We start from the raw sequence: 14,785 nt of genomic DNA on the forward strand, positions 1-14,785 counted from the left end.
TCAGAGCAAGGCCGCTCTTCACCGGAATCATCGCCGGAAGGGTCAAGCATAACAAGAAAAGCTAGAGGGTGAAGAAGTTGGAGCAAATTCTTCAAGTTCAAGATTTTATCAAGCTCAACTTCAAGATGCAATTCCAAGATGGACTTGGATTTGACACAAGGGTGGCTCCACCATATTCATCTACAAGCTTCGATTCTTGGAAATCAAGAATCAAAAATTTTCTTATGATGGAGATAGAGCAATGGTTTGCTCTCATGGAAGGTTTTGAAGCTCCCACTAATTCCAAGGGCAAAGTACTCAAAAGGAGCAAGTGGAGCAAAGACCAAATCCAAAGATGTGAGGCCAATGACAAAGTGACCAAGCTTTTGGTCAATTTATTGCCAAGCAACATCTTGGAACAAATTGGAGAGTTTGAAGATGCCAAGGAGCTTTGGAGCAAATTGGCAAGAATTCATGAGATCCCCTCCACTGTACCAAATCAAGGAGAATCCAAAGAGGGCGACTCATTGGATCAAGACCAAGAGGAGGACTCCGAGGTTGAGAGATGCTCAACCTCCGAAGAAGAAGTTCAAGAAGAAGCTTCATCTTCAAGGGAATGCAACGAAGGGAACAAGGAGGGAGCATACTCCTTGTTTCATATTCAAGATGATGAAGCCTCCACCTCTAGGATTGAGGGGGAGCAATCCTTGGTGACGCCGGATCAAGAAGAAGGAGAAGCTTCTACATCCGGGTCAAGAGATGAAGAGATTGAAGAAGCTTCTACCTCCACGAGTCAAGAAAAATCAAATGGAGGAGAATCAAGATCGGATCAAGAGGAAGCTTCTACCTCCGGATCCAAAGGGAAAGATGCCACCCCTACAAGCAAAGGTATAAATATTTCAATTAAAAATAAAAATCATATTATATGCTTTGAGTGTAGGGAACATGAGCACTACAAGAGCAAGTGCCCTAAATTGGCCAAGAAGAAGGGCCAAGTAGCACAAAAAGGAAAGGAGAAGCTCAAGGAGACCATCCCCGGAACAAAGAAGAGCAAGGAGCACATTGTGTGCTTCTCTTGCAATCAAAAGGGGCATTACCGGAGTCAATGTCCCAAGGGGAAGAAGATGGTCAAGGCTCAAGGAGGCATTAGTCAAGGGGGGGCCTCCAAGGTAAAGAAGAAGGTAACATTCATTGAGCCTACCTCTTTACACTATGGTAAAAAGCATGATAGTTCAAATTTTTATCATTTTAATGCAATTTACCATAAGAATAGAAAGCATGAGGGCTTTAAGGAAAAGCATGTGGCTCTACATGCCAAAACTACCCAACCTAAGGTTAGGAAGGTAGATAGACACTTGGGCAATAACTCTAAAGATTTTAGATACAAGCCCAAAAACAAATATGCTCATGAATCAAATGAAAAATCTAAAACTAAGGACTTAGTGATAGAAAATCAAGTCTTGAGGTCAAGACTTGATAAAATGGAAAAGACCCTAAAAAGGATGGAAAATATCCTATTAGGGCAAAATAAGCATAACCTAGGTTTAGGGGTACAAAAGTCATCCAATGGTCATAGAGGTTTGGGATACAAACCAAAGGCTAAGAAGGATGTGCCCTCTTACCATAGAGTTCCATATAGTTATGGAACAAACCCTAGGTCTAGTGGTCAAGCCAAAAATACTAGGGAAGTCATCCCTAAGAGTATTTTTGCAATAAATGTGACTAAGACTTCTAAGAAGTCTAAGAAAGTCACAAACAAGGTCACAAGGAAGGTTATCCCTAGAGTTGACCTAGAAACTGTGACCAAGGCTTCTAAGAAGCCCAACAAGGTCACTAGGAAGGTATCTAGGGAAGTTATCCCTAGTGAGTACCTAGACCATCCAAGGAGCACCAATAGGTGTTGGGTTCCTAGGAGCATCTTCTCTACCCCATAGATGGGTTAGAGAGTGTCAACTCCGATTAGAAGGGTAGTTAACCCAACTTTGAGGAAATTGACACTCAAGGAGCATTTTCAAGGTTTTAGTTAACCTTTGAAAATGAAATGGAATTATTGATTACTCCTTGAAAGAGTAAAATGTGTCTAATGGTGAAAAATTGATCTTATCTTAAAATGACACAAATTGGGAAAACCTTGAGAAATACCAAGTTGGGATTTTGGTATTCTCTTGGAAATTTAAGGCAATCCGGGCATTGATTTATGTAATCACTCTTGAGGAAAAATGGAATATGCCAACATTTGAGGACATGTTTATTTTCAATTGGCATACATTAAATCAAGGAAATTAGAAATGCCAATTTAGGCTTTGGCATTCTCTTGTAGCACTTTAGGGCAATCTAGGTTTAAGATGTAAGTTTAGCTAAGACTTTAAGGATACTTAGATAGTTAATCTAGGTATATTTTATTTATGCTAAATCTTGCCATGATTGTTTGCCCATCATATGCCATGACATCATGTCTAGTTTTGCATTCATGTTTTATTATGAAAAATCCAAAAAAAAAAAAAAAAATACCATGTCATGACATTCATACATCATGTAGTAATAGGATATTTTCTTTTGAAAATTATTTTCTTTTGATGTATGCCATAACATAATCATGCATTAAGTTTAATTCCTTGTAATTAAGGACGAATGACATTTAACGACACTTATTGGCAAGTGACATCCTAGGTGGATGTCTAATATCTCTAGAATGCCTAGATAGATATGCATGATCCCTAGATTAGGGAAAAATCAAAATCTCACATCTCACAAGGACTATAAGGTGACTTGTCCGTGTTTTAGTGTACATTAGATACAAGTGAGATGTTAGGAAGATGAACAAAACTCAAGATGTTGATTTAGTGCATTCTTTTGAGTTTTAGGTTCATCAAAGCACATAGTTATGTGTTTTCCCATCATTGGGAAAGCTAATGTACAAGTCATGTGCATTATGCCCAAGGAACATGATGGGATATTGGTTTTGAAAATGTTTTTGGAAAACCTTGGTGAAGGCTATCTTTTGATAGTAATCACCATTGAATAGTTAGACACAAACTTGAAGAAAAACACTAAAGTTTTTGCAAGTTTTCAAGTTTGTGTCAATCTTTGAAAATATGATGTATTTTCATAGAAATCTATTTTTCCATGATTAAGTATGCCCTAAATAATGTCTACACGAAATTTCATGATTTTTGGATTTTTGTAGAATTTTCTAGGGGTTTCTGAAGTTGACTGAAATGGAATTTCAGCAACTATCAGAGCTCCGATCGATCCATGGATCGATTGGAGTGCCCGAATCGATCCGTGGATCGATTCAGAAGGCAAGTCTCCCGCGAGCAGAAGCTCGCTGGATCGATCAGCCGATCGATCCAGGTAGTCTGAATCGATTAGTGGATCGATTCAGAAAGGTTCAATCGATTGGAACTCAACTCCAATCGATCCAAGTTGCTGATTTTGGCTGGGAAGGCTTGATTTCAGCATCTTTGAACCTCTTTGAGTCTAGGTAACCATTCCAAACCCCTAAAATACATTTGTATACATACAAAGGGTGTTTTCATGTTGAAAACAATGATGGATTGGTTAACGAAGACTAAGTAGAAGTTTAGGTTGAAGTTGTTTCAAATTTTGAGTATTTGAACCTCAAAACTTCTAAATTTGGGTTTCCTAAAGGTTTAGGGATTCCAAGTCATTGTTGGTGCAATGACAGAAGTCACCACCATGTCTTTAGGGGGAGGGACTCTTTAAAGACATGAAAAATTACTTTTCATGAACCTTGGAAGGTGGTTAACCTTCTTTAAAGAAAATGCTCATGTATGAGCTTTTGAACTTGAAATGGGGAGTGGATATCCTCATTATTTCAAGTGGGAACTCAAGTGGTTAGATAATGCTCAAGGTTGGGTATTTGTCTACATTGAGGGAGAAGTTAAGGATAAATGAAGGGTATGGGACCTTCATTATCGTGTTGATCACAACAGGTGATGTTGTGAACAATGATGAGTAACTCTTCAGGGGGAGAGTCGTCAACAAATGGATTTGTTGATGTGTACCCAAAATTGGGGCATGGGTTGATGTGTGCCCAAAGATGGGTTGATGTGTGCCAATAGGGGGAGAATGAAAGGACCTATGAATGGGTGTAAGTTAGGCTTTCATTACCTAGAGGGAGTGTGCCCTCGTTGGGGGAGAATGAAGAGCTTAATTTATATGTTCATTACCTAGTGGCATGAAGATTGAGGCTATAGGATTAGCCTAACTTACATGTGGTATAGTAAGTGTTATTGTGGTATTGTCAAACATCAAAAAGGGGGAGATTGTTGGTGCAACATCCCTCAGGTCAAGGTTGACCTGGGTGACCAAGCTGAGTCTTGGTTTGAGTTTAGATGTTTGACAATAAGAAATTGATTGAAGAAGAGTCAAGTAGGTCAAGGTTGACCGGATACTTGACAGGGAAGTCCTGGTGAGTGAAACCAGGTGAAAACCCTAGTGAGTGAAGCTAGGTGAAAGTCCTAGTGAGTGAAGCTAGGTGAAAGTCCTGGTGAGTGAAACCAGGTGAAAACCCTAGTGAGTGAAGCTAGGTGAAAGTCCTAGTGAGTGAAGCTAGGTGAAAGTCCTGGTGAGTGAAACCAGGTGAAAACCCTAGTGAGTGAAGCTAGGTGAAAGTCCTAGTGAGTGAAGCTAGGTGAAAGTCCTGGTGAGTGAAACCAGGTGAAAACCCTAGTGAGTGAAGCTAGGTGAAAGTCCTGGTGAGTGAAGCCAGGCAGAAGGAAAACCCTAGTGAGTGAAGCTAGGTGAAAGTCCTGGTGAGTGAAGCCAGGTGAAAGCCCTAGTGAGTGAAGCTAGGCAGATGGAAAACCCTAGTGAGTGAAGCTAGGCAGATGGAAAACCCTAGTGAGTGAAGCTAGGTGAAAGTCCTGGTGAGTGAAGCCAGGCAAGGGAAAATCCAGATGGCGGACATCGGGTGTTGGGAAGTCCAAGTAGGTCAAGGGAGTGACCAGATACTTGGCATGAATAGAAAAGTCTAAGTGGGTCAAAGGGAGTGACCAGACACTTGGTGGGAAGTCCTAGCAGGTCAAAGGAGTGACCAGATGCTAGGCATGATGTACCAACAGGTCAAGGTTGACCGGATGTTGGTTTGAGAGGCTTGGAACTTGGTTTTGGGCAAAAACCAAGTGTTGGATCGATCAGTGGATCGATCCAGGAGCTGGATCGATCAGTGGATCGATCCAGGCCTCTCCTAAGCGAACAGAGAGCCTCTGGATCGATTCGTGGATCGATCAGATGTTCCAATCGATCGGTGGATCGATTGGGACGCGGCCGCTTTACGCGATAAGCGCTGGATCGATCCAGCGCTTTCGCACAGACGCTCGGATCGATCCGTGGATCGATCCAAAGCCTCCCCGATCGATTGGGAACATTCGAATCGATCGGGATCCGACCGTTGGCATTGATAAAGGCCGCAGGCGCACGATTCCTTCGGTATCTCTTCTCCGATTCACTCCAGATCTTCGCCAGCTCCTCCACAGCACTCTCAAAGCTCGTGATCGCCAGTTCTTGAAGGTTCTTGGAAGCTCTCCGAGTCAAGAGGCGGATCAAAGGCAAGAAGAGAAGCTAGGGTTAGGGTTTTCTGCATTCATTGTAAGCTTTGTGCTTGTATTTTGTTTCCCTTTCCTTCTTCTTGTACCGAGAGTCTTGTAGGGCTTCTCCGCCCTCGGTAGTTACCGAAAAGGAGTGTTTCATAGTGGAGGGTGCGTGCGTGGTGTGGATCCTTGGATTAGTCACCTCCTTTGGAGGTGGATACCAAGTAAAATCCTAGTGTTAGCGTGGTTGTATTTGTTTCTGTATTTTCCGCTGCATATTCTTGAAGAAACAAGCAACGCCAAGCACCGAGCGAACGCGACGAGCTATTCCCCCCCCCCCCCCCCCCTCTAGCTACTTTTGGTCCAAACAAGTTTGTCTTCTGACCAGCCACGGAGGCTGGACTTCTGATCTCCATATAAGCCTGACTTCTGACCTCCACGTCAGCTTGACTTATGACCATCCTGTGATCTTGACTCCTAACCACATCATCTCACTGACCCCATGAACATGCGCCGTATCACCGACAAACAAGGAGAGGAACACAAGGGCTGCTGGATCTGGCATCCACCATTTCGTAACTTATTCGATTTCCTTCATTAATTTGTACATGGAACTGATTCAGGCCCGGCCCAAAGGCCGGGCGGTCCTGGGCGTCTGCCCAGGGCCCAATGTTTTGGGGGGCCCCAAATTTTACATATAAATATATGTATATATATTTATTTATTTAGGAATTAGGTTAACTTTCACTTGCTTTTCATCCGCCGGCTGCTGCTCCATGAAATCCATTGTCGGCTCTCGGCTGCTGCTCCTTTGGTCGTGAAATCGGCCCGTTCTGCACCTCTCTCACCTCTGCCGACTGCCGCTCTGCGTCTCCTACTCTCCTTCACCTCCGCCGGCCGGCGGCTGCTGCTCGCCTGCTCTCCTCTAGCGAATCGCTCCGCTAGACTGGCTCTGCACGGCTCACGACTTCACCAGTTCGCCTCTCTCTCTCACCTTTATCGCTGCTAGTGAGTCTCTCAGATGTCAGAAGCATATATTTACCTATTGATTTCTCTATCTTAATCTCCCTTTTCTTGCTCGTATTGGCTGGATGTTGGTGATGGAAGAGAAATAAACCTGGAAAAATGCCCAAGAAGCAAGCTTCAAAACCAGTGCATTAAATATCTTGGACTGGTATGTGCCTTAAGCTCACTTAAGTCATAGCCTATGACTTAATTAGTTAATTGTTCATAGAATAGGAAATTTTTGTTAATTAATTACTTGTAAATTTGGAATTTAATGTTGACTTAATTGTTAAATTAATAATTTTGTGTTTTACTACAGTCTACCGTGTCCGAGGCGAGGTGCTCAAGCTGCTAAGTGCTAAGCCTACAATTCTACAAATAATTTCAATCCAGGTGCTATTATTCCTTCTATACTCAGACTAAGTTGATTTAAATTATAGCTTTTTAATTGTGATTTTGTGAATTATAATATGTTGCCTAAAAAACATATTTCTGGATGTGAAAAAAGAAAAAAAAAGACTAGAACAATTAACTGAATCACAAAGAGGTGCTCTTAATAAATTCTTTGTTAAAAATACAAGTTCTAATGAAAATATAGAAATTTTAAATAGGGATAATATAGATGAGTCTAAAGAAATACATGATGTTAGCAGGAGTCTAATGAAATTCATGATGTTAATGATAAATTTAATGAAATTCATGATGTTAATGATGAATCTAATGAAATTCATGATGTTAATGAAGATAGAGATAATTTAAGAGAGCATGAAAATGTTACTAATGTAGTAGATAATGAGAATAATAATATTGATAAACAATTTATTCCTCCACTTGATATATATGACCCAAGAAATTGGGATAATTTTGATAACAATGCACGTGATAGTTTAGTTGAAAAGGGACCTATAAGAGAAATAAATCTCACATTTCCTTTTGATCACTACTCTAGACATTTTTCAAGTACTTATTATTTTAAAAAGTTAAGTAATGGAGAGGAAAGAGACCGAAAGTGGTTGGTATACAGTAAACATGTAGATAAAGTTTATTGCTTTTGTTGTAAGTTATTTAAATCTGAAAATAATAGAAGTTCTTTAGCGAATGATGGGTTTAGAGATTGGAAACATATTAGTGAACGACTTAAAGAACATGAAAATTCTATTGAACATATAACTAATATGAACTCTTGGAAGGAATTAAAAATGAGATTAGATAAAAATGAAACAATTGATAAAGATCTACAACGAGAAATCTCTAAAGAAAGAGAGTGTTGGAGACAAGTTCTTACAAGAATATTAGCAATTGTAAAATGTCTTTCTAAACATTGTTTGACTTTTTGGGGATCTAATGAGAAACTATATCAAGAAAGTAATGGAAACTTTTTAGGGTTGATTGAAATGATTGCTGAATTTGACGTTGTGATGCAAGATCATATTAGACGCATTCAAAATAATGAAATTCATCATCATTATCTTGGTCATAAAATTCAGAATGAGTTGATTTCTCTTTTAGCCAATAATGTTAGAAGTATTATCATTAAGAAAATTAAGGAGGCAAAATATTTTTCAATAATTCTTTATTGTACTCCGGATATTAGTCATCAAGAACAAATGACTTTCATAGTACGATGTGTTAATATGTCATCTAGCAATGTGAAAATAGAAGAATATTTTTTAGAGTTTCGAAAAGTTAATGATACATCTGGTTTTGGACTTTTTAATGAATTAAAAAATGTATTAAAATCACTTGATCTTAGTATTGAAAATATTAGAGGTCAAAGTTACGATAATCGTTCTAATATGAAAGGAAAACACCAAGGAGTTCAAAAGAGGTTGCTTGAAATAAATCCAAGAGCGTTATACATGCCATGTGCTTGTCATAGTCTTAATTTGACTCTTAGTGATATGACACATTCTTGTGTTAAAGCCGTTTCTTTTTTTGGAGTAGTTCAACGCATATATACATTGTTTTCAAGTTCTCCTAAAAGATGGAAAGTTTTACTTGATAATGTGAAAGGATTAACTGTAAAATCTTTTTCAAACACACGTTGGGAAAGTCGTATTCAAAGTGTTCAAGCTATTAGGTTTCAAGCTCTTGAAGTGCGAAGTGCTTTATTAGAGTTATATGACATTTGTGATGATGCAAAGTCTAAGAGTGAAGCTGAAAGTATAGTTAACTCAATTGAAAGTTTTGAATTTTTACTTGGTATGGTTATTTGGTATGATATTTTATTTGCTATAAACATGATAAGTGAGAAGTTACAATCAAAATCTATGTGCATTGATTCTGCTATGAAATAATTAGATGGTATAATATCATATTTTGAAAAATATAGGAATGATGGTTTTGCAACAAGTTTGACTATTGCTAAAAGTCTTGCATCTGATATGAATATAGAGCTAATATTTTCAATGAAACGTCGTATTTTTAGAAAAAAACAATTTGATGAGAAAGAAGATGATGAAATTTCACTATCACCTAAAGAATCTTTTAGAATTGATTATTTTGTGATTATTGTAGACATGACAATTTCTTCTTTGAAAAGTAGATTTTATGAAATGAAAACATTTGAAAATATATTTGGCTTTTTGTTTGATTCGAAAACATTAAAATCATTGGATAATGATGAGTTGAGAAAATGTTGTGTTAATCTGACATCCACTCTTACGCATGATAATTCATTAGACATTGAGTTAGATGATTTGTTTACAGAATTAAAAATACTACAACTAACTTTACCAAATGATATAATATCGGCAGTTGATATTCTTAATTTTGTAAAAAATATAGATTGTTATCCAAATGTTGCAATTGCTTATAGAATATTGTTGACTATGCCTGTTACCGTAGGATCAGCTGAAAGAAGTTTCTCAAAATTAAAATTATTGAAAACATACATGAGATCAACCATGTCGCAAGAGAGATTGAATGGATTAGTAATTTTATCTATTGAAAAAGAGATTTTAGAAAATCTTGAAATTAATAATATTATAGATGATTTTGCATCTAGAAAAGTTAGAAGAAGTCATTATAAATAAATTTTACTTTATTAAAAAAATTAGGGCCTATTTTATCATTTTGCCCGGGGCCTCCTGAATGTTAGGACCGGGGCTGAACTGATTTCAAAGTAGACAATGACTTGATGCCATTAATGCTCGGCTCATCGTTAATTAGTTTGCAGATGCTTATAGCTAGGCAATTGAAACTGTAAATGTTTGCTCAAGATGGTTGAATTTGCACTAACAGTGTTGAATCCTGAGATTGACAGGGTGTAAATCTTTATACCCTGATATAACTCATATCCTTCTATCCACATTACCTCTGAACTATTGTGATTTACTTCTCTCGTGATGATTCGAAGATGTATTTGCCTTTTTGGTGGTAAAAAGATAAATATGTTCGCCCCCAGCGCCCCCGCCAATTCGTCCCAAGGCCAACACGAAGGAGGTAAATCACGGACGGCTACTAGCCTTTGGAATAGTGATTAACACATAAGGGAGACATTTACCTTAGTTTTGTCGAGATTTGAACTCCAGACCTCATGATGACAACATCTCATGCGCTAACCACTATGAAGACGGTATCTATTTTAGGCTGTATTAGAAATTTGAAATAAGAGAGGTGGATGAGAGAGATTTCATTGTGTATTAATTTTTATTAAGTTTCATGATGATAAAATTAATTTATAATGTATTACAAACATTGAAACGGAGTCATTGAGTAGACGAGTAATTCAACACAGCTAAGGATAGCAGCTTTTGTGACCATGAGCCGGAAGCAGATAAGAAGTATAAAAGAAATTCCATTTGTCGTGCACTCTGTTCGGCAATCTCCTCGTGATAACATTTGGGTACAAGCTTATTTTGCATCACGATTAACCCGTGCTAGGTGGTGATTGTGATTTGTTCTTGGAAATAAATGTCCGTTGTAACCTCACAGTACTGAATTTGTTTTAAGGAAATCATATCAAACACAAACTTCAGTATCTTCTTTTCTCGATTAAGCGACCCATTCGAATTAGGCAATCGAATGACTTGAAGTCCTGACTCGACCGACTCAATAGCACTCAGGGGTATTCAACGACCTACTCGAGTGACCTACGTCCCAACTCGGCAGCACTTGGCTGACTCGGCAGCTTGACATCTTGACCGACTCGGCGACTCGACAAGTCAAGCACTTGGCATTCCCATTCAGTATTCAGTAGCTCGAGAACTCGATGTCCCAACTCAGTTTTCCACTAAGACTCGGGAAGCATTGGAGCCACTTGGATCCTGCGGCACTCGGAGTAGTCTTGCTACTCATGACAACTCACTCAGGCTAGGGTTGCAGTCTTCCTATACGGGAAAATCGCTTGGACAAAGAAGCAGTTCGTTAGTTCAAACTGATAATTTGAGATTATCAGTTCAAACCATCTCAGTCGATAAACACGAGTTGTTTCAATAATTTCAATTTAGATTATCCCCTATAACTCCGGCGACACGAGTTGTTTCAATAATTTCAATTTAGATTATCCCCTATAACTCCGGCGACAATCTCCTATAGACAAGCTTTGCCTCCTCTTCCCATAGCTAAGCCACGGTCAAAAATCAAATCCTACTTTATGTGTTTAAAGTTGCTTGTGCACTCCAATCAGAGCCGGTTTAAGGCATAGGCCATTAAAATGGCCTATGCCTAGGGTCCCAATTATATTGAGGTCCATCAAATTATATATATATATATATATATATATATATATATATATATATATATATATATATATATATATATGAATTTAAAATATATGTGTTTGAATATTAAATATTTAAAATTATAGCTAAAATAAAATTTACTCAAGATTTATTTTTATTATTAATTTTATTTTTTATAGTCAAATTATATTTGATCAATAATTTTTAATTTTTTAAATTTAACCAATAACTTTTTATTTTTTATAGATTAAAGTTAAATTTGATTATTTTTATTTTTGTTACCCGTGATAGATTTAATTGACAATTTTAATTTTTAACAAGATTTGGTTGTTAATTTTTTTTTATTTTTTATTAAAATTTAATTCATAATTTTAATTTTTTACTAATAAAATTTAATTTACTAATCAAAATTAAGTTTGGTTAATAAATTAAAAATATTTATTAGTTATATTTAATTGATATTTTCTTATAAAAATACTTTTGGAAGTTAAAAACATATTTAATATTGCATTATCATTTTCTCTAAATTTTATTATCCTTTCTTTCTTTTCTTTTAACATCAATTTTTATACTATTATTATTAAGTCCTTACTCTTCTAAAAACTTACACTCTTTTATTTTTAATAATTCGTCATTGATGTTTAATAGCTAAATATTTTCAGCTAAATAAATTTGAATGATAATTATTGAAGTTAAAATTGATAAAAAGATAGTTTGGTTCACGAAGCTCTTGTCAATGTGAGATTCAGAGGAAGGGTATCTTATATGTAGTGACTATATCTATTACTCAAACATATTACCTTTAGGCCACCTAATAATAATTTTATTGAATTAAGATCTTCCTTTATCAAAGTTAGAATTGATTGATAATTTTTATAAAAATAATAATTAAATTAAAATATATATTAATAGTATTATAATAATTTATTACTAGTTGTTAGTTAACATAAAGTCACTCATAAGATAAAGATAAAGTTATTGCTACATGACTTAATTGATTACTGTTTTCCAATTGTAAAAATAATCATTAACAATATATGAAATTGTCCTTTTAAATTTTACTAATAAAATTAAATGTCACCCCGGGGCATGATTGAGTTTGACTATTGTGGGTGGACAAGGGGTCGAAGTCAAGAAACATGTCATCCCCGTAGTGACTAACTACAGTTTCCCGATTTACCTTTTCAATAATGGTCATGGGGCCAGCTATGTGGATTGATAGGGTGACGAATTTCATTTTTTGCTACAACTAATAAGATTTTTAATATTTATTTTTTAAAAAAAATTAAGATTTTTTTTTTATTTTTACCTAGGGCTCAAGAATAGTTGAGACCACCTGACTTCACTTGTGGTTTTCAACGCCAAAATTTACAGGCAAGCAAAGCATGGACATTGCTGCACCAATAAAATCATAAGCCAAATCACCTTCTAATTGATTTTCTGCTTGTAGGACAATTAAAGCTCATCACTTGAGATTCCTTGCATTAACTATTGAAGGCTTGAAGCATGTGGCGAGATCAAGAGATTCAATTACAAGAGAGAAAATGAGGTAAGTTTGAACCGTGCAATACATAAAGGAACTTAATTCTAACGAGTTTGACCACTAGCCAACTGCTTAATATTAGGACGACGGAGATGTTTTTTTTTTGTACTATAAGTAACAGAGTAGCAGTTCTAAATAATTAGCTTTCTCTAGCCATTTATTGTGCTGGTATAGTTGACATAACTATTTTAATCTTTTTCTCCAATGCACAATGCATCTATGCTTAAAGAATGACTGCGCAGAAGACTACAGCAAATTGGAGCTTTAGAGAAGCTTTTGTCTCTCGTTCTGCGACCTCGAGAGCTCCTCGACAATGGCAGACTCGAGCTTCATGGTTTCTCCATTCTCTGTAACTTTGGAAACAGACGACGAATACATAGGGTCGTTGCTGAGGAGAGAAAGCTGCTTCTTGCATCCAAAGCTTGATTCCTCTTCCATGGAATCCGCTCGGCCGGATGTGGTTCGATGGATCATGAAGATGAAGGCCTTCTTCGGACTCTGCTCGAGAACAGCTTACGTTGCCTTGAGCTACTTCGACCACTTCACGCATCGAACTATCGATCTCACTGTAAGTGCTGCTGCAGTGCTGCACTGAATCAATATCGAGCTTCCTCCAATGGCTAGCTCGCTGTGAAATATGATTGTTTATTCATGGATTCATTGGCAGAAAGGTAAACGCTGGAAGATTCAATTGCTCTCGGTGGCTTGCTTGTCCTTGGCCGTGAAGATGGAGGAGCGCCGAGGCTTGTCTTTGACAGAGTTCCAAACCGAGAACTACTGGTTCGACGGCAAAGTGGTACAGAGGATGGAGCTTCTGGTCTTGAGCACCTTGGAGTGGAGGATGAGCAGGGTCACACCTTTCTCCTACCTCAATCATTGTTCGTCCAAGGCAATGGGGTGGAAGGCCATTGAGCTCATCTTCGAAAACATTGAAGGTTAGTGAGCCAAACAATTGTGGCTTCTCCTGTCAGTGAATCTTTACCTTTGTTGTCGATCAACGCAGCGATGAATCTAGTGGCGTATCGAGCTTCCTCCATTGCTGCTGCTTCGATTCTCGCTGCGCAAGACAACGAAAGATTGACGCAGAAGTCATTGAAGTCCAAGATGAGTTCTGTACCCTGGATGAGATCTTTGAACAGTGTATGCCATTCGAGCTGAACTCATTCAATTACTCAAAAGTTGTATCAATCTCATGTTTCAGTTTTTGTTTTTGGCAACTAGGATGAAGTCTTTTCATGCTATATCATGATGATTCAAGAATCACAGGAGAAGAAATGACATGCGTAGTGTGGTAAACCAGTAGTTGCAAGAGGAGACGAGATGAAATTGCTTGAATGTGTAAACTCATTCTCTTGAAATTTAATCTGGAAAGTCATTTTGGCACTGCCTTGCTTTTGTGATGTTTGATGTTTCACATACTATCTACAGATTTATTTGATCAAAGTTAACTAGATCTAAGTTTTAGGATCAAAGACTTTATCAAATTCCACATAGAGGAAACTTGCTGCCCTCATGAGAAGTAATTAAATATACAAATTAAATGTTACCAAATGAAAACAATGGTTCTTCCAGGTTGACTTGGTCATCAGAACAATTTTCAGAATGATTTATTAAGTTCATCATGAAGGACACTGCACAATGCCATGGATCTCTGCAATTTGTTTGCTATGCAATTGATGGAAGCAGCAAAAATTAAACATACTGTTCTTCTGCTTTCAATGAATGCACAATCATATACAAAGACTTTAATTAGCAGATAAATAAAATTTACGTTGTTGATCTCTCCACCTGGATAGTAAATAACTCTTTAATACTGTGCTGAGATGTATTATTGGTTTAAGAGCCAGATGACTATCCTTTGGGATAATTAACTGCAGCTAAAAGAAGCTCATTTTATGGTCGAACAGCTTGCAGCAGAATAAAGTAGCTCATTTTGTAATATAATAACTCAGTTTAAACTAAAAAAAATAAATGTGTTCTTCTAAAAAATAAAGAAATTGTTTAAGAAAATCTTTAAA

At 37.1% G+C, this 14,785-nt stretch overlaps 1 protein-coding gene across 1 annotated transcript; it reads left to right on the forward strand.

Annotated features, from left to right (window-relative positions):
* The first annotated feature begins 13,080 nt into the window (after positions 1–13,080).
* On the forward strand, positions 13,081–14,045 carry LOC122010652 (cyclin-D5-3-like). Its single transcript, XM_042567161.1, has 4 exons — positions 13,081–13,335; positions 13,435–13,702; positions 13,771–13,907; positions 13,989–14,045. The coding sequence occupies exons 1-4, from the start codon at positions 13,081–13,083 to the stop codon at positions 14,043–14,045; spliced, it is 717 nt and encodes a 238-aa protein (XP_042423095.1).
* Positions 14,046–14,785: the final 740 nt, after the last annotated feature.

The sequence above is a fragment of the Zingiber officinale genome, chromosome 8A (assembly GCF_018446385.1).
Source record: "Zingiber officinale cultivar Zhangliang chromosome 8A, Zo_v1.1, whole genome shotgun sequence".
NCBI lineage: Eukaryota > Viridiplantae > Streptophyta > Magnoliopsida > Zingiberales > Zingiberaceae > Zingiber > Zingiber officinale.